The 21355-nt window shown below is 32.1% G+C and overlaps 3 protein-coding genes across 4 annotated transcripts in view; 2 read left to right on the forward strand and 1 right to left on the reverse strand.

Annotated features, from left to right (window-relative positions):
* LOC125857233 (heavy metal-associated isoprenylated plant protein 20-like) overlaps positions 1-21355 on the reverse strand; it is a 287045-nt gene that overhangs the window by 136012 nt on the left and 129678 nt on the right. The window lies entirely within an intron of this gene.
* On the forward strand, positions 8567-13811 carry LOC125857209 (uncharacterized). The gene is made up of 7 exons (XM_049536905.1): positions 8567-8701; positions 10289-10564; positions 10726-10781; positions 10872-10950; positions 11038-11176; positions 13081-13194; positions 13327-13811. The coding sequence occupies exons 2-7, from the start codon at positions 10395-10397 to the stop codon at positions 13516-13518; spliced, it is 750 nt and encodes a 249-aa protein (XP_049392862.1). The 5' UTR covers positions 8567-8701; positions 10289-10394; the 3' UTR covers positions 13519-13811.
* Positions 15682-19729, forward strand: LOC125857185 (uncharacterized). Its single transcript, XM_049536869.1, has 3 exons — positions 15682-16013; positions 17530-19054; positions 19458-19729. Exons 1-2 carry the CDS (start codon positions 15771-15773, stop codon positions 19006-19008), a joined length of 1722 nt encoding a protein of 573 aa, XP_049392826.1. The 5' UTR covers positions 15682-15770; the 3' UTR covers positions 19009-19054; positions 19458-19729.

Here is a 21355-nt window from a genome sequence, read left to right on the forward strand (position 1 = left end):
CACTGAAAAGAGAATTGTATTTACTGTGACCAAATGGCTGGCCAAAGATAAAAGAATCAACAAAAAGTAGCAGTATTCAGTAGCAGTAACTACTACATTTAATATATCAACAGACACTTTTTTTTTGTAATCAGAAGGTACAGAAAATAAAAAGAAGTCAGAAATAATTACTTTTACCAAATAATAATACTAATAATAATAAGAGTAAAATCAGGACATTTAACCCTCATTCAATTCTATTTTTCCTCTAGACTTTACTGGTGTGCTCTCTGCCCTATGCTTCTGAAATAATTTATTTTGTGTCTCACCCAATTTATATTAGTTGTATGAGGCTTCGTTTTGTCTCACAAATTAATAAGTTCAAAATTTGTAATAATTCAAATATATATATTTTTGAAAAAAATTAGAAAGTAGCAATTTAAATTATGTAGTTAAATAGTAAAATTCGTTGTTTATTTTATTTAATAATGAATTAACAATAGAGTATCAAAAGATTTTTGTCAGTTACGAGTTATTTAGCTACTAACACTCAATAAATTTTGTAGCTAAACTCAATTTATTTATCAACATGTGAATGAAACAACAAAAAAATGCTATCATGATTACGAATTTAGGATTTTTTTTAACTAGAACTTCAAGACGAATTTTAAACTCTTTCAACTATTAAGTAATTTATAATCTTATGTTCAACATATTCAAAATCGATATATATATATATATATATACTACGGAGGGTGAACCCCTTGTTACCATCTAAAGCCGTCCATAATCACACAACTAATATCAATTGTATGTAAACGAAGTAAAGTTTATGAAATGAAACCTCTACATTGAACAATGACTGAAAATTCTACTAGTAAAAGCATTGCTACTATTAATTCCAATACAGAGCAAAAAAAAATAGAATAAAAGGCCCGTTGAACCGATGCATAAAGCATACCGCTTTAGCAGGCCTCAACGGGTGTAATGCAGACAGTCTAACGTTTAGAAAAATTGAATAGTAGCAAAACTCCTAGTAGTGAACTATACTAGTTATGAAGAGGATTTGGACCTGTATGAACTAATCTCTTGTCTTCATCATACAATTTGTTTCCTCTGTTTTTTTTCTCCCCTGTTTCAACATTATGATCTGCGGAAGTTATAGTACTAACTTCATGAAAAAATCCGACTTTTCTTGGTGTGGCGTTTGGAGAGTGGGCAATTGACGATGATATACACAACTGAGAAAATATCAACATTACAGTCCATGCCCGAATAATGACTTCGATTCTTCTTCTTCTTCTATTTTCCTCTTGAATTGTCATTGCATGCGCGTTAACTTGAAAGGTTGACTTTAGTCATAGAAACTCAAAGGGTGACTTGAGTTACTATAATGTTGTAGTATAGTTTTGTTGGAACATACTTGATAAGAATTAAGAGATGTTGATCGTTTGATTGGACTTGAAATATTCTATAAAATAAGTGTTGGTGATCTCCTTATCTTATGGTGTAAGTCACATGGAGAGATGGAGGATCTTGACCCTTGAATCAAGGGAACCTTCTTATTTATATCTTATTTTTTTCTGATTTTATGAAGCTTCGAACTCTGCACCAACTTATTTGCTTCTAACTATGCTTTTAGATATGCAATCTTGGCTGCTTATGCTTGGTAAAATAAATTTTAACTACTTTTTATATGCAAATTATTAGTTTCGTTTTTGGACTATTGACAGTTTTAAACACGTTCTTTTGCTTGACTAACTAAACTTAAATATACATCTGATTTGCAAGTTGAGTGAAATATATTTGCTAAACTCTTGTCAATTTTACATGTGTTTTCAGCATTTTCCTTGATTTTTTATTAAGAGTTTCATGCTCCTACAAGAGTTTGAGACTACTTGATACGTCATGTGGCTGATTAACGATGTATTGAAGTTCATTCAGTCAAGTAAAAGAGTGTTTTTAAGATTGTCGATAATTCAGAGACAAAATTGATAATTAGTTTCATTTCTGGACTATTAGCGGTGTGTCAGTTTTATCTTTGGACGATTGACAGTCTTAAACGCATTCTTCTACTGGACTAACTGAACTTAAATATACATATGATTTTGCAAGTTGGGTGAAATACACCCCCTATATTTTTGTCAAGTTTACGAGTGTTTTCATCACTTTTCTCGATTTTTTTATCAAGAGCTTGAAACCACTTGATATGTCATGTGGCAGATTAGCGGTGTATTGAAGTTCATTCAGTCAAGTAAAAAGAGTGTTTTTAAGACTGTCGATAATTCAAAGACAATTTATAGTTAGCATTAAATTTAAGAATGTTTTCATTATGCAACGTTTACGTAATATTAAAAAATAAAAAGATAGTTACATAAATTGAGACGTTATAGTATATCTTGAACTCTTAATAAAATATGTAGTTTTATGTGTATATCCGAGTGGTTGGATTCTTATTAATACTATATGTAGTGCGCGCATTGAAGCGAGGTGGGACTGTCCATTATTAATAGCAGTTGTCTACGGTATACTTTTTCTTTTTTTTAATGGTAAATATGAATTGCGAGGTAGTATTTTTTCTGTGACAAATTCAAAATTTTCATTAAGAAGTTCGGAAAAAAAATAGTACTTAAAATTTAATCTTTGAGCCTTAGTTGAATTTTGAAAACCCCATTTAAGTAGCTTATTCTAGATATTCTTACTAAACATCTTAGGATCCACACTACCCCATCTAAAAAAAAACATTTTTACCCTAAAGTTCACATGAATCCCAAATAATTACTTACTTATTGGGAAATTAATTACCCTATTCTTGTCTTGTTAGTTGGATAAGTAAGAACTGTTTAATTTATTATTAATGTTTGAGATTTTTTGTTGGATTTTGTATAATATTCTCCTAATAAAGGAAAATTTTCTATAAAAAAAGAAAAACAAAACAAAAAGTAGCAATTATTTCCTTGTTTAACATAAAGGACAATCATAAATCCTCAAGAATCTTAATGAATATTTTGAATATCTCATCGGAAAGGTTAAATTATTTGAAAAATTATATTTTAATATACTTAATTATATATGTTGTCATTACTTGTCAACATGCATCTTGACAGGCCAAAGAAATCCTTGATTAACAAATAACATGACCATTACCTCAAATCGAACTGAAGAACCGAACTTTTGAAAGAAAAAATATCAATATTTTTAATCTTTTTTATTTTAAAAAAATATGATTTCCTACTTTCTTTAAGATGATATACATTCATTTCCAAATATGGGGAAAAAAGATCTTTTCTTTTGTTTTTCACCTGGTGTTTGATATTCATAATGAAGCTCGATTAAATTTGAATTCAGGTCAGAATATCTCATATTAAAAGGTAAAACATTCTCTAATAAGAACGAGTTCGTATTCAGAAAGACTTGAATTCGAGAAAAATGATCTTTAGTTGTTTCTACAAAGCCATTATTAAGAAGTAGAATTATAACTTACATATAAAGGACATACAAGTAAGACCAAACGCAGTAAATGATAAAGCAGGAAGCAAGGTAGACTTAAATTAGAATGACAGCTAAACACGCGTTGATAATTCAATGCAGTCAAATGTTGTGTCATTTGCTTTTTTAGATTTTTTATTAAAAAAAATAATTCTACCTCTCTACTCAAATCATTTAATATAAACGTATTTTTCTGTTTCTATTCGATATTTGATATTTGTATTGAAGTTTGATTAATTTGAATTCACGCTATATAAGACTATATTCAGAGAGAATTAAAGCGATTTCTACCGAATATATTTTCATACTCAAAACTCGAATCTAAAAAAAACATTTTAATCTACTATACCATATTCATGGATGGTCATTTAATACAATGCTGGTATTGTCTAAACATGTTTCTTAACAAAGTAGTAATAATACCTTTGAGATGTTTGCACATTTATATAGGCAAAAAGGAAAGAGAGGAGGAGAGGGAGTATGAGAAGTGTATTTTTATACCTTTTTTTTCTCAAATTATTTGTATAATTTTTTAAAAATAGGTTTTTTAAATTAGTTGTTATGTTAGAAATTTAACATAAAATTAATGATTATTTTTTAAAGATTACAATATCTCAATTATAGGAGATGCTTATAATAAAATAAGTATTCAATGAAAAAAATTATATCTTAATATAAATAAGGATAAAATGTTAAAACTTTCTTCTAATTAATATTTTCTTTAAGGGAGGGATAAAAGAAAAGACACAATAGATAATCAAGCGAAGCCATATTATAAGTCCTCAATGCACACTCCATTTTCTATCTCTAATGTATGGTAGTGTTTTATAAGGTTAAACTTATTTTGCTCTTATAAGGTTAAACACTCCTTCAGGTTATTTAGCTTGAGACAGACTTGATAGAATCACCTACGTGAGTGTAAAAATGTGGTCATCTTTTATGAAAAACTTGGATCGTCTTTCTAAGTACTCATGAGATCTAAGTTATGCGTATGACTATAAAACACTTTGTTAGTATCACAAAATTTCATAAAATAAAGAATATAATCTGTGTTGTGTGGGTCTCAACTTATGTTTTATTCCGTTCACGAATACTTCACTTTGGGGATGTTAGTTATTGTCTCATTTCATTGCGTGTTAATTCAGATCGAAAGATATTGACACTTTTTTTAGGATAAAAAAAGTAACATATATTGGGTCCATGCTGACATGAACTTATGCATCTTGTATATAAATAACTATTCATCATTTTCTTTTAAGAGGAACTTACATAAATGTCACTAGTTTAGGAACTAATTACTTAGATACATTTTAGTTTGCAATATTACGTATCTTACCAAATTTTATTGCGTCGAGAAAATGTATCTCAGGATATATACATGCATAGGGTCAAAATTAGGTGTAATTTGATCTAGATACATCGTATCCAAGTGGATTCATATGTATTTGGGATACATACAAATCTCACTCACCTCTCTCCCATCTCTCTCGCCACTCTCCTTTGTATTTGGTATCCGAGATACATGTGAATCGCACAAGATAAATATCAATACATATGTATCTAGTGTGCATCTACTTATGTGATTTGCATGTATTTAGGATACATAACAAATCTTGCTCGCTTCTCTCCCTATTTTAGTGTATCTAGTAGTAGAAATACATGTATCTAAGTATTTCTTCCTCAATATATGATAGGAAATCCTTAATTAGTGATAATATACGTAATATATATGTACGTAGTCTAATTACGTAGTTTTTCTATCTTTTAATGGATATTTCTTCGTATGAATATTCCTCCTCTTGCAAGAATTATACCTAAGGATTAGTATTTGTATCAAAGCAACGAAATAGTAGCGGTACTCTTTTGCCGGCAACACAAATATATTTTATAATTAAAAAAAGGAAACAAAATCTATTTTTTAAACAATAAGCAGGTTAGACCAAAATCTTAATTTTTATTGGTGGAGAAATCAATGGATTGATATATAATCTATTTAAACAAGGACATTAGAATTAAGCTCAATTTGTAACACAAAAGACACAAGAAAATATAGAGGCTATATATACATATATGTAGCTATGTGTTCAATTTTGAGAATTAGAATGTTAACCACATTCCTTATAATTGTAATTTGTAATCTTGGGGTTTAATTGTTTAGCAACAAGAAATTTTCCAAGTGCTAAATTATTGGGCTATATGTGCAATGGTGGTATATATGACAAAAATGGCCCATTTGCAGAAAGTTTATATTATGTTCTTGTAACATTAAAGAATGAGACACCAAATCAAGGTTATGATTACTATGTAACATCTCCTTATCCTAATGATGATTTATTAGCTTATGGCCATGCTACTTGCAGCTCAAATATAGCATCTTCAGATAACTGTGCTATTTGTGTAAGTCTTGCTAGAGCATACTTGATGACTACTTGTGATGGAAGGATTGGAGGTCAAGTCAAATTAGTTGGTTGCTCTATGAGGTACGAACAATACTCGTTCAGTTAATGAATTAGAGTCAAATCTTACTATTACACGATCCACTCAGATTCAGTTCTTTGTTGCTCAATAATCCTAGCTTTGTCTCTTTTCATGCATCACTCTTCTATTGTGGATGTTGTTTTATTGTTGTAATGGTGTTGTTGAGTTCAATTTCGTGGTTGATATTTGATTTCCTTAATGTGATTTTGTAATGTTTATTTAAGTTGCAAAATATGTGTCATAGCTTGGGTTGAGATAGATATTTTTCCTATAACAGAGGGCGGGCCGATGAAGGCGAGTCACAGAGAGAAGAATATGACAAGCTTCTAAAGAAAGGGTGAACATGATATCTTAGACGAATCTCACATCAGAATATAAGAAGAAAGTAAAGAGCTTTATAACGCATAACACAAGTTCACATGATACATACGCTTTTAAGCCTGATAATAGCGTAGCCCAAAAAACAAATATGTGAAGTCTATTACACCAAAATGAACAATACGTGTGTGGGCTTGGGTCAAAACAAAAACTCCCAAAACATTTCACATATCGTATCATGAAATTNACAGAGAGAAGAATATGACAAGCTTCTAAAGAAAGGGTGAACATGATATCTTAGACGAATCTCACATCAGAATATAAGAAGAAAGTAAAGAGCTTTATAACGCATAACACAAGTTCACATGATACATACGCTTTTAAGCCTGATAATAGCGTAGCCCAAAAAACAAATATGTGAAGTCTATTACACCAAAATGAACAATACGTGTGTGGGCTTGGGTCAAAACAAAAACTCCCAAAACATTTCACATATCGTATCATGAAATTCATATTTGTGATTATATATAAATGCTATAGCTTTCATAAAGTTCACAAACATGTACTATCTACAAATAGAGTATTTCATAAGTATGAATTCATTTGGAACATATTGTTTGACATTAACATATAGATGTAAAATGCATCATCAACATAAAACATGGTGTAACCCTTACCCGCTCTTCCCGACAATTAAGTACAAGTTTACTACTCCCGTCATTTCAACCTGTTTGTCCTATTTTGACATGACACAAAATTTAAAAAGATAGAGAAGACTTTTAATTTGGAAAGTTGAAATTAAAGAGTTGCCAAAAAATGAAAGAGACACTGATCAATTTGAAACAAATTCAAAAGGAAAGTAAGACAAACAAATTGAAATAAATGAAGTAAAAATAACATTAACAATACTTATTTCATACTCATTTGTGATGATTTTTGTACAATTAATATTACCCAAACCCAATGTAGATAAGCCAAAAACACATCCACAAAACACTATGAATCATTAGATGTTGATTCAATTACCATTGTACAAGTTACAACTAGATATAGTAATAACAAATATCAGACCTTGAGCAAACTTTATTCCCAAAGGAACACTTTTTTAAAAAAAAAATTCCAAAGGAACACTCGAATATGCTCAAAGTTCCTAAAAAAAGATTCGTACATTCGTATAATCCCATAAATTTATGCCACTTTTTCCTTCCACGTGACCCAATTCTTCATCTTTCTACCTAAGGGGTGGACGTGACGCCCATTGTCATGATGGTGAGTGGGCAATGGCGGAGCCAGAACTTTGACAAAGGGGTGTCAAAATATAAAGAAGTAAAATCGCGTAGAAGTCAAGGAGTGTCAATATGTAATATATATACATAAATAGGATTAACATGAATTGTTTGTTGCTTAACTATAATTTTTTTATCTATCACTAATTTCTTATTTTTCAGTCGTTCACTATAAAAGTCAAAAGTCTCAAATAGTCGATTTTCACTCATTGTAGTTAAAAATGAACTGCTATTCCGAAATTTTAACATTCACAACGAAAATTTCATGCACTTGTGAAATTTAAGGAGTTGTTTGGAGTTTGGACATACAATTTTTTATTTTTTATTTTGTGTGTTTGTGTGTTTGTTTTTCAACTTTTTTTTTCTTTAAATAATTGTTTGATCATTTATTGTGGTCAATTTTCTTCTAAATTTGTTCCCTCACAAGCATTTGTCAAACGAAATATATGTTCAAACATAACTTAAAGTGTAAGTTTTTTAGAGGTAAGGCGATTGCAAATGGTGGATACCATGAGTTATCCATATGTTATGATGGATAATATGTATTGATCCATATTTAACCCATTTAAAAATGAATCCAGTTGGTAACCATATATTTTAGGGATTACATAAATTTCATTAGTTCAATAGCTAATTACTTAGATATACTTTAGTTTGCAATATTATACATTTTTATCAGATTTTGGTGTGTTTCAGATACATGATGCTAAAATTAGGTGTAATTTGTTCTAGATACATTGTATTTAAGTGGATTCACATGTATTTGAGATATATAACAAATCATGTACGCCTCCCTCCCAATTTTCGCTCGTCTTTCCTCCTATTTTAGTGTATCTGGAAACAAAAACAGATATATCTAGGTGTTTGTTTATCAATAAATAATAGAAAATCTTTAATTTGTGATAAAACACGTAATGTTTTTAAAATATAGATAACAATAATATATTTGATAGTGAAGTATTTGCGTAATTTCTCGGTTACCCATTTTGTAGACCCGAATATCCGCAAAGTTGCAAAAAAGATTCGTAAATTCGCATAATCTCATAATTTATGCCATTTTTTTTCTCCCTAAAATAAATACCCCTTTTTCTCGATCTCTCTGCTCACAAAAATCTCCTTCTTTATCGCATTGCCACACACCGATCTCACAGGTTCTTTCACTTTCCCTATGTTGCTCATTTCAATTTCAAGATTCCCTTTTTTTCAAATTTAAAATCGACCCATGTAACTAATAATAATGATTTTTTTATAAAAAATTGGATCTTTTTTTTTGTTGAGTTTCATGCTTCAATTACCCTTTATGATCCTAATTGGAGTCCCACTAAAGATTGGATAATTGGGTTTTTATCTAATTTGAGCTGCTAGCTAGTAAGTTTAATGTATTGGGTATTGCATGGATGAATTTTTAAGGATCCATTGATGTAGCTTTTATGCTCTGATTTGGGGGATTTGATCAGAAATGAAATGGGTTTTGCTTGGAATTTGGGGACATAGTTTTAATTGTCATTCATTTTGGTTAGGGATGGGGGTGGGGTGTGTGTATGTCTAATTGACCTTGTTTTTCTGCTTTGAAGAGTAAAGTTTTAGCTTCAAAGGAAAGGAAATTGGTCTGATAACTTAGTTCTTATTTTTAAATCAGTAAAGATATGTGAGTTAATTATAATGCTGAAGCTTATGAGATGAAGCTTGAATTGTAAGTAAAAAGAGAAAAAAAAGTAGTCTTTTCACATTTATGTAAGTGCGTTGGTGGACAGAGTTACCTTGTGCCTTTGTTGGTGACAGATAGTAGGTACTCGCGCATGCAAGTTGGTCCAGACGCTATAATTGTTTGGAAAAAGTAATCTTTCTATGGACATTATAAAGCCATGACATAAACAAGGGAATGGATCACCTTGAAAGGCTCATAAATGAGTTTTTCAATAGTACATTATTTGATCTTTATTAAGTTATGTCTAGGTCTTGATTCGGAAGATTCGACTAGTGACTTGAAGGTGATATCCTTTCATTGGAAAATTTTGATCTTTGATCAATATCTGAGTTCTAATTGTCATATCTGGACTTTAGGTACATCATTGACATGATGAGATTCTGCTGCTATTTATTGGGTTGGAATGTGTAATGGATCCTATTGAGACGGAAAATGGCTAAAAATGATATTAGTTTAACTACTGAAGTTTAATCCAGATCCCAGATCATTCAAAAATCACACGTTTTGAACATCGGAATTCGGATGTGGTTCAATAATGGAAGACACAATACTCAATAAATCGAACTTCTAAAATATCGATATCATATAGTTTCATTAACTTCTGGTACCTACTCCACAGTGCAGAGACAACCAATTCCCCTACAAGATAACACCATCTATATCAGTTGTACAGGTCATAAACCTGGAAACAGTCGAGCTCCTAATTTTTTTGGCAATTAACGGCCGAGTTCCTAATTTCCCCCTCACAATATGAAGTTTTCGAAAGAAATAAACAAGTTAGGGGGTAAATTTTGAATTTGGAGAAGACATGGTGCAAACCAAAGAGGGTGCATATATATAGAGCATAAAACGCAAATTACTCAATGATTTTGTAAATAACACCTGCATGAAGCAGTGATTGTGTGGTTTGATGAATCCCTTGGATATATTTCTGATCAATGGAGGATTTCCTTTGCTTAAAAAATCTGTAATATGTACCCTTCATCAATCGAAAACATGAAGTTACAAATGATTCCTTTCCTTGTAACAGAAAATCAAAGGAGTGGTTGGATTACAACTATAACTGGTCAATATCAGTATCTGCATGTGTATGCTGGCAATCAGTCATATTCAATTGACTGATTGCCAAATTGCAGATGGGTGCCCAGAGTTCAGTGAAGCCTAAGACAGCATTGGAGGGTGTGCATGGAGTGCAAGTGGTGCCTCATTCACCATTTGCATTGGAAGAGATAAAACAACATGGGAGCTTACATAAACGGAGCCATGCAAGTTTTCCTGTTGGAACACGACACCACCTAATAGTGCAGTAAGTGAAAATGAGGTTATCTTGGTTGACCTCTGATCATTTGTCTGGAGGTGCTTTTCTATCTTCTATAAGCAATGCAGATGATTGAATTGTCAATTCAGACCCAAAGTTAGGATTAGGGTTGACAAGAATTTGATTCTTCATGTTATCTTGTTTACCAGGAGAGTTTGGCAGCAAAGGCCTGGTTGCCTCAGGCCCATCCGTTGCAGTTGCCATGGTAAACATACAAAGAACAATCACTTTATGAACAGTTTGTGTATAATACTGCCTCTACCATGTTTCTAATCTTTTAATTGTTTTCTTTTAGGTGATCGAACCGTTGCTGAAACTATTGCGAATGTGATCACTTCTCTTCCTTTTATTGCTCTTGGACTTCAGGCACCGAGGTCAGAAATATATTTTGCTAGAGCTGCTTTATGATGACCATGTTTGATTACGCTCATAATTTTTAATTTCTTCTTTTGTTGCTGCAGGAAAAATCTTCATTGCAAACTTTATGCCAATTCATTGATTGGAGTTGGAATTGTCTCCAGTTTGTACCATGCTTCGAGAGGCAAAATAAGGCGCTATATGAGATGGGCTGACTACTCAATGATAGCAACAGCAACAGTGGTAAGTCTTCAGCTGTTCCATCATTTTATATCTTTTCAGGATCTTTTATATTGCCCAGATATTCTAAGATACAATTTTGCTTGGAACATTAATCACACCAGAAATGGTTGCTGAAAATTATATTATTGATAACTACCTCATTCATCAACATCAAAAAGAAAAAAGTGCAAAGAATTGGAAAAGGTGTGTGACATTGACGTTGAAATAGCTGGTGAGGTGTGCTGATTGCTGAAATGGTTTTCTTGGTCTCCTTTTTGCGAAATTGTGTGAGAAGTATGTACTCTGCATTTGAAAGTGATGATGATTTGTGTTAGAGTGCTCAAGTTCCTAGAAATACTTTTATTTGGATGCTAATTAAATAGAGCTATACCGGAGCGTTACTTGAGAATTGTGTTTTAAGATTTTTTTTTCATCATGAACTTTCAATCAAACAGTACTTTTCCCAAAAAGAAGATGTGTTCTTCTACATTTTTAAGTCTCAAGTACCTAAAAGAAAATATTAAAAGTAAGCATTACCCTAATGCTTATTCTTATTTTTTCTGTATAGTATTCCTGGATAAATACATGTTTAAATGCAAGCAAGTTGGCCTAGACACCACCGTCATAAAAAACTTTTTTTTTTAAACAGGTAAATATATTTTCATTCATAAATATGGCCAAATTGGTACAAGGGGTATACCAAAAGGTAAAGCATCTACAAAAAGATGTCATTTTCTACAAACTCCACCCATTTGTGTGCACCAAAAGAAACAGAGACTATTCCTAACGGAGAGAAACTCGACTCCACTCCTTCAAAAGCTCTCCTATTTCTCTCTATCCAAACAATCCACATTAACGCAAGCGGAACCACGTTATAGACAACCTTCCGCTTTCTTAGATATTCCGTTGTCAAAGTCACCCCTCTAGCAGTTAACCAAGTAAAAAACACACCTTCCTCTGCACCTTTGATATCCATATTATGTTACAAGGGAAAATATGGTCCTTCCTAACCAAAAGTTTGGACTCAGTTATCAATCTTTGAAACACAGACACTTCCCAATCTTGGAATTCTCTTTTAAATCTCAAGTCCCAAAAAGTCTCCACCTTGTGTCCCCCCATTATGTTGTATTGTTGAGTCTCTTTGGCAAGATGTTCTCTACACCCTCTGAAATTCATCTTTCAATAATATTTCCCCACAAACAGTATGTCCCCAAAAAGTTACTCTCCTTCCGTCTCCGATAAGAAAAAGTGGTGGCCAAGAATTATAACCTATTGGTACTGGTTAGAGTCTACCTCATAATAAGTGTGGATCAATTATAACTGTCCCTCTTCGCCTTCCCTTTTATTTATCAAACATAAGCAAAATAGTTTGGTGATTTTCTCTCATATAAGTCCTTAGTGGAAAAGTTTCTAGTATCTAGTAGAGGTAACAAGTACCTGGTGGATTAATAAAGAACGTACAAACTGTCATCCATATCCAGANCATCATAAAGGAAATGGTCATTCTTATTTTCTGTATAGTATTCCTGGAGAAATACATGTTTAAATGCACACAAGTTGGCCTAGACACCACCGTTTTCTTTTTAATCAGGTAAATATAGTTTCATTTGAAATATGGCCAAATTGGCCAAAAATTACTCTCCTTCAATTATAACTGTCCCTCTTCGCCTTCCCTTTTATTTATCAAACATAAGCAAAATAGTTTGGTGATTTTCTCTCATATAAGTCCTTAGTGGAAAAGTTTCTAGTATCTAGTAGAGGTAACAAGTACCTGGTGGATTAATAAAGAACGTACAAACTGTCATCCATATCCAGAAAGTCTACAGTTGGGAAAGGGGTAGATCTGTGGGTGCTTTTCAACAGGTGGTTCTATGAAATTTTATAGCTTTAAAAGAAGCTAACTTAACTGCTGACTTTTTTTGCAGTGTCTATCAAGGGCACTTAGAAATGAGAATCCAAAATTACTGATGGCAGCATCTGCAGTCCTCCTACCAATCCAACCTTTGATGGTTTCTGCTGTGCACACTGGAATGATGGAGGTAGATATCTGCTTCTGAATGCTCGAATGAACTGAATTACACTACCATTTTAATCTCTTCTATGTAGCTCTTCCCTCGTCTGCAAAGAATATGATTTAATGGACTGTCTTCACTCTTTTTTTTTCCATTTAGGTTTCATTTGCCAAAAGAGCACTTCAAGATCCGGATCTAAGGATGAGTCACAATGTGCACAAAATGTCATCATTGCTAGGGGGTGCCCTTTTCATAGCTGATGATGTCTTTCCTGAAACACCTTTCTTGCATGCTGGTTGGCATCTTGCTGCTGCTGTTGGGGTGAGCACTTGCAATAAGCTTCTTGAGTAGGTTGCTATAATTCCTGCCAAATTTGTCGAAACCACTTGCCATTGCCTGCAAAGATTTTCCATTTATTGAAACAAGAAGTGAAAAAGAACACACTGCAACTGCAATCTTGGATCATTCTTGTAATTCAATGGTCTATCCTTATTACTATTCATTGTAGTGTTTATTGTTTTAGAAAAGTAGTGATAGTTATCTGTTATAGCTATGTGCTGTAGAACGATGGCAATTATCGTTGCTTTTCATTATGATTGCCAGTGTGAAACATTATTTGCTGAATATGATTGTTCTTAAGTTTTCTTCTTCTCTGTTGCTGTGCAGTTTGTCTTAGTATATTGGGTTAAAAATTATGCCTTTGTTGGCCAAGGGACTATGTATGTATATGTCAATACTAGGTGTACATGACCGAATCAGTACGGATTTTTCAAATATCAAATCAAGTCATTTGTGTTGGGATTTTAAATATATAAATCAAATCAAACTAATAAAATTTGAATTTTTCAACCTCGGTTTTTTTCGGAGGTATTCAGGTTTTTTCAATTTTTTCTGACAAAGTATTCATATGAACATAAAAGTAACTTTTGCTTCAATTATTCCTTTAATCCTATCAAAATACCATTAATTAAGGTGTTATATAAGAAAATATCATATAATATGAGATGAGTGACGATACAAAAATATTTAACAAAAAGATAAAAATGAAATCGCATAAAACAAATATTGCAAATTAATAAGTCATAATGAAAATGATCATAATTTAAAAGTACTAAATCATGCTAAAATTAGTCTACTTAGTATTAACTACATGACTAAATATTTTTAAAAAACAACGAAAATTAGGTTATGTATTTAGTTGTCTAAATTAATGTAAAACTAAAGAACAAATATTCAACATTAGTATTGAATTGATTTTTTTTTGTTAGCATTAGTATCAATTTGATTTTGATTTGAGTTGTATTACCGTTACTAACATTTATGGATTATAATATTTATTGGGTCATTCAAAATTTTAAGTTTCAAACTTGAAATAATATAGTATTTTGAGATAAAAACATTGAAACAATATAAGAAATATTTATAAATTATATCAAAGTAAATACTTTTATGTATAAAATAAATTTTAAAAATTACTTATGTAATGTCATGTTGATTTGGTCTCGAGTTGATTATTTTTAGTTAAAACCAAATCAACCCCAGTATAGTCAGATTTTTTTTCAATACCAAATTACTAGTCAATTTTTTTTTTCTCTCGATTTGACTCAACTTATGATTTGGTTGATTTATTTGAGCGCGGAAATAAGAAATAATTTTGGGTTGTTTCTAAAAAGGAAAAACACACATTAGTTGATACATAATTTTAGGAACATACCTTTTGGATGTTGATGGCGTTGACTGATTTCATAGTTTGTGTGATATTAACGAATAATATATTTTGGTATGTGTTTTTAGAAATATATCTTTTTTGTACATTGTATTGAAAATAATACCTTTTTAGCCGGACCGAGTTATGCATTGGTCAACACTTTTAGGGACATATCTTTTTGGTGTTGACGACGTTAAGAGATTTCACAGTTTGCAGGACAATTTATTTTGATACATAATTTTAGGAAAAATACGTTTTGGTGTTTTGGATTAAAAATTATTCCTTTTTTAGCCACGGGCCGAATTATGCATAAGTCAACGTATTTGAGCTTTTCTAAAAAGGGAAAAACACAAACACTAACCGATACATACTTTTATAGAAAAATATCTTTATGATGTTGACGACGTTAACAGATTCCACAATTTGAATTACATTGATGTATACTCTATTTTAGTACATGTCTTTTATAAACGTACACTTTTGGTGTATTAAATAAAAAATTATGCTCTTTTAACCAGTTATGCATATGTCAACACATCTAAGCCTAAAAATTAAAAAAAAAACAATCTTAAATCTTCTTTAAAAAGAATTACATACACAATAAATAGAAATATATCTTTTTTTAATATTAACGACGTTAACAGATTCCACAGTTTACGAATATTAACAAATAATCCTTTTTGGTACACATTTTTGACCATATCTTTTTAGTATATATTGAATTGAAAATTATTCCTTTTTAAGCACTAGACTCATACTATAAATATGTCAAACACATTTAAACCCAATAATTAAAAAAAAAAAATTAATTTTGGGAAAAAAAATCCTAATTTTCTTAATAAACTCTCTAAACAGAATTTCTGAAAACTTCTCCAAACAGGGAATACCAGCAGTTATGAATCCAATAACACATCAAAATGGTGGCCAAAACCCTAATGTGATGCAGCAGCAGAAGGAGAAGATGAAGCAGAAGAAGGAGGAGCAGATGTCAATGAAGAAGTTGAGAGAAGCAGTCTTCAATTTGGCCAACAGTGAACCAAATGTGCGATTATCAGAGAAGCAAAAAGTAGTTCTTCAACAACGCATTTCACAATTCTTCTCTTGTCTTACTACTCCTGATCATCCTCCGTATGCTTGGGTAACTCATCTCTTCGTATAAAGTTTCCATCTTTCATTATAATTGAATTTATTTGTGTTTTGGTTTTCCATCCTGTGTCTGGTACTTGCATTGGAGTTCGAGTAATTTGGATTTGAATTTGCATTGGTAGGCCCCACTCAAGGTTTCGAACAAAGACTTCTGATCAAGGGTGGAGTAGTCTGGTGGTGGTATTATTGAATTTATTTGTTTTTTGGTTTTTCATCCTGTGACTGGTACTTGCATTGGAGTTGGAGTAATTTGGTAGGCCCATTCAAGGGTTTTGAATAGAGACCATTGATTTAGGGAGGAACAGTCGTATTCACTGCACCACATACGGTATTATAATTGAATTGTATGAAATTTTATTTCACCAATTAATTGTTTTTTGAAAGCAAAAAAAAAATTAGGGTTGATACTTGATTGTAGTTTATCATGTGGGTTTGTTGTCGGAAACCGTCTCTCTACCTCCACGAGGTAGTGGTAAGGCATGCGGGTTGATACTTGATTGTAGTTTATCATGTGGTATGTTGTCGGAAATCGTCTCTCTGCCTCCACTAGGTACGAGGTAGTGGTAAGGCATGTGGGTTGATACTTGATTGTAGTTTATCATGTGGTATGTTGTCGGAAACCGTCTCTCTACCTCCACGAGGTAGTGGTAAGGCATGTGGGTATACTTGATTGTAGTTTATCATGTGGTCTGTTGTTGGAAATTGTCTCTCTACCTCCATGAGGTAGTAGTAAGGCATGCATACACTCTACACTTCTTAGACTCTACTTGTGTGAGTTTATTGAGTATGCTGTTGTTTGGTTACTCATCTCTTCATGTAAATTTTGTATCTTTAATTGTTGTAAGTGATTTGTACAAAGATAAATCTTTTTTTTTTGAAAAAGAATGGAGGGGGCTGTTGAGAATGTGGCCTAAGCTTTTTTAGTATCAAATCAAAGTATGAAGGAAGTTTTATTTATTGGGATTTCTGGGAAAAAATGGATTCTTGGATTATAGTTTTCGTTTTGGCTGCTTATGAAGTTAGCCTTCCTATATGTGTGTGTGTATATGAGTTTAAAGAGCAGGGAATTTCTTCTGTGATTATGTGATGGGGCCTTTTGAATTAAATTATTGAGTACTAAATATTCTTTTGAAAAATGAAATATTTGTTCGATTTTTTGTTAATATGCGCTTGTCAGACTCTTGTCGATTCTGTTAATTTTGTGTTATTGATTTCATATGTTCGAGGGAAACGTGAGATTGCTTTTGTTATTATAATGTTAATACCGTCCCTAGATACTAGCCGAAAAAGATTTGGTTTTGGAAGTTCTTTTCTTAATAAGAGCTTGAGTAATCGCAGTAGCAATTTGAATTCAGACCTCGGAGACTTGATTAGCTATTTCTCTTTTTCCCGACATCGCTTTAGGAGTAACAGTGAATAGTTTTGAAATCTTGTTATTTGGATTTTTTCAAGTTTCCATATAGGTGAAGTGAGTTTATGGTCTAATCAAATGTTTTCTTTTGTTATAGATGATTGAAAAGGCCTTGCAAGAATTGAAGGAAAAAGGGGGTTCTAGTGAAGACTCAATATCTAAGTTTATCATGAAAGAACATGCCAGTTTGCCATATGCTCATACGACCATGCTGAAACATCATCTACAGAGGATGACTGAAAAGGGAGAAATCCGTATGATTGGAGGACGGTTTTTGCTTCCTGGTGACTGTGAAAGCGTGGTTCCAAAGAAAAAAAGAAAGAGGAAGAAAAGGGGGAAGTCGGTTATTAAAAAAAAGCAGTCGGGGCAGAAGGAAAAGGAGGAGGAAAAGCAGGTGCAGCATGATGATGTGGAAGCTGTTGCAGAACAGAAGGATTTGGATGAACAACAAAATGACGTCACTGTTGATGAAAATCATGGGCAAGAAATTCAAATGCATGAAGAATATTTGGAGTTGAATAAGCATCATAATGCACCGAGCACAGATAAAGAAGATGGGCAATTAAGTGACCAGCAAAATTCTGTAACTGGAAATAAAGTTGTTTGTGGAAGAGTTCTAAGGAGTACAATACATAAACAGAAAGGGAAAGAACAACTTGATGCTACTGGAGGATCACTGCAATCCTCCATTGCTGCTGAGAGTGCTATAGGTTGTAATTCGGAGTTGCAGCTATCGCAGCTTAGTCTCAGCACAGTTGAGGAAACAGCTGATATTAGTAACTTGTATCCACAAGAAATTCTGGAAAATGAACAACCTGGAGATGACCTGCCTCTACTTTTAAGTCCTGAAGCACCTCCAGGTTTTGAGCTTGTGGTGGTGGAGGATGCCACAGAAAATAAAGCACATACCTCTTCATCAGTAGGTTTGGATTTACCAAAAGAAGACCATGTTATGCCTCAGAGTTCTGACAAACCTAGTGAAGAGGAGGCTGTTGCTGAGGATCTGTTGAAGACTAAGAAGCAGAAAAAGAAGCACCATGGCGGGCAGCAAACAAATAGGCCAATGACTAGGGCGCTAGCGAAAGGAACAGTAACTCCAAATGAACAACCTAGGTCAGGTAGAAACAGAAAACAATTACAGTTAGCTATGGAGAGCTCATCAGATCGTGCACAAAGACAACTGAAGCGCTGGAGCAAAAGCCCGGTTGAACCTAAATCAGTAATTACCTCTAAACTGAAACAATTGGCATTGTGTGACTCAGCGGATCAACAGTTAGTACTTATGGAAGAGCCTTTAAGCATCTCTAAACCATTATGTATCTCAGCGGATCAACATGTAGTACAGATGGAAGAGCCATTGGCATTGGCAATAAGTGAGGAGGCATTGAATTTGACTGATCCTCAACAAGAGGTGCAATTGAAGCAGCCAAAAGTTAAGTGTCGTGGGAGGTCTCTCAAGGGCAAGGAGGATGTGGCTGATCCAGATACTACACTTTTGAAGGATGTAGGATCATCCAAGAAGCTAACAAAGAAACAAACTCATCGAGGTGTAGGAAGGCGTAGGAATGCACAGTAAATTGAGCATTGCAGTTCCTTCATTCTCTCTCTTATGACGACAAAAGGTATAAATATACCCCAGAAGCTCAAATGTTAGTAAATAATTGCTTGTATTTTCGCTCATGTTTTCAAACTTGGCCCCGTAAAATAGAGGTACAATATAGTAATTTGAACTAATATCTTGACTGACATAGTTATTTGAAAGAAGCTATAACATTGCTTACTATTTGCTCGCAGCTCTATTTTCTTCGAAGTTTTCTCTATATAGTAGAGGTTATGACAGAGTAATCCAGCAATGAAGTACTATAATATGTGAAAAGGAAGTTCGTATTGACTTTATTTCTCCACTTTGTTTGGGATTGACGTGTAGTAGATTGATTGATATTGGCTCGTCTAATCTGATACTTGAGTTCCATGTCTATTCAAGGAATTCAACTAACTATAACCAAATCTATCTGAGCTTTGCAGGTCTATACTTAAGTTAGTGTGTATATGAAGAAATTATTGGTGGAAACACGAATCCAGATTAGTCGGGTTGGTGAGTAGCAGATACCGGATGGTTATTCCAAAAGGCGAAGTGTATATGAAGCTCTCTCTTGGATATGTTTTATTTCTCAAATTGGAATTTCAGTTGGCATATTTTAGTTTTATCAGAATCTGGACCTTTTCTTCATATGTAAAAGGCCAGATTTATTTCTTTCAGTTATTGTTTTGTTTGAACTTGGATTTCTTATAATATGCCTTCTTAAGATATTGCCATGTTCATATTTCATTTGTGGAACATCCTTCCATTTTTGTTTTTATATTTTTCAATGTTTAAGGGTCGTTTGGTTAGAACAAGTTATCTCGGGATAAGTTATTACACCATATATAAAGGATAACTTATCACACCATTAAGGTATAAATGGTGTATAAATAATCCCAAGATTATCGAATATCTCCAACCAAACACAGTATAAAGTAATCCTACATTTTAACCAGGAATTATTATACTAATTTTTCTTTTTTCTAAATTAAATGCAGTTCAGTGGTGTGTGGTTATGGATGTGGCATCTTTTCTTTTTTTGTTATGATGTTTGGTATTTATTTTGAAGTTCGATTTAATTTAGATTCACATTCTTTAACAAAGGTAATTTCATAATTAAAGATTCAAACACAAGACTTATAATTAAGAATGAAAATACTTATTTCCTTTGTGTTTTCATATAAAGCTAGATCACGAAGATTCGATTAATGATAAAAAACACGTGAAGTATTATTTTGTTTATAAGTTTTTTACTTGAACTATCAAGTGTTCACGTTTTTTAAAAATCTAAATTATCATCACCTATTTGTCAAAAGACACCTTAATTAGTATTTGATGGTGCATGGGGTACTCTTTTTTTTTGTTTAAAAATAGTACTACACATTGATAATGAAAATTTAACCAAAACAAAAATAGTTGTCAAAATATACCTGAATTATCACTTTTTGCGAGTTTCTTATCTGAACTATTAGATGTATGGGTTTCCTAACCATTAGATGTATGAGTTTTCTACCTGAACTATCACCAACTATTTATCAAATACACCTCGAAATTAATGAGTCAGCTATCATGTGGATGAGATTTTATGAGCAAATTAAGTTGCTACGCTTCGCTTTTACAATTGTATTCAAAATTTGGACTAGTCAGCTTTGAGGTTGTTTCGATAAATAGTTAATAATAGTTTAGATGAAAAATGCGAACACGTGATAATTCAGGTATGAAACTCGAAATAAAAAAGATACTTCTAAGTTTTTTTTATATCCTGTTATCTCTTTATAAAAATGTATTAAATTAACACACACAATGGATTTATTATTTACTTATTAGATTACTTCTTAGTTCTTCCCTACATTTTATTTTATTTTATTTTTGGGTAAAAAGCTCAACTTGGTATTTGGTCAAAGCTTATTCCAGTTTTTTCTAATTCATTAAATTATTAAAAAAAATTAAGTTGATTAAGCTCAACTTTTTTGACTTTTCTAATTCATTTAATTATTAAAAAAAATTAAGTTGATTAAGCTCAACTTTTTTGACTGAACATGTCAGGCTGGATTCAATTAAGTCGTGTGATTATCAATTTTAAATAAAATTATTCTTTTGGGTTCAAGTATGAAGCAATTTATTGGGTGGATATGGAAAATATTTTTTTATGAAAAATATCTTTAAGTAAAATAAGTGGGTTTTTTTGGTTAGATATGAAAATAAAAAATATTATTCTAAATATTCGTAAAGACAAAATAAATTTATTAAATAATAATTAAAATGAAAAATAAAAATAAAATAACAACACGATTACTGTTATAAAATAATATATTGTGGATGCCCACTACATCAAAAAGTT

This window comes from Solanum stenotomum, chromosome 2 (genome assembly GCF_019186545.1).
Source record: "Solanum stenotomum isolate F172 chromosome 2, ASM1918654v1, whole genome shotgun sequence".
Lineage (NCBI taxonomy): Eukaryota > Viridiplantae > Streptophyta > Magnoliopsida > Solanales > Solanaceae > Solanum > Solanum stenotomum.

Coding starts and splice junctions, on each gene's coding strand:
- LOC125857185 (XM_049536869.1), top strand. CDS start 15,771: ATGAATCCAATAACACATCAAAATGGTGGCCAAAACCCTAATGTGATG. Junction 16,014..17,529: donor ATCATCCTCCGTATGCTTGG/GTAACTCATCTC, acceptor CTTTTGTTATAG/ATGATTGAAAAGGCCTTGCA.
- LOC125857209 (XM_049536905.1), top strand. CDS start 10,395: ATGGGTGCCCAGAGTTCAGTGAAGCCTAAGACAGCATTGGAGGGTGTG. Junction 10,951..11,037: donor CTTGGACTTCAGGCACCGAG/GTCAGAAATATA, acceptor TTGTTGCTGCAG/GAAAAATCTTCATTGCAAAC. Junction 13,195..13,326: donor TGCACACTGGAATGATGGAG/GTAGATATCTGC, acceptor TTTTCCATTTAG/GTTTCATTTGCCAAAAGAGC.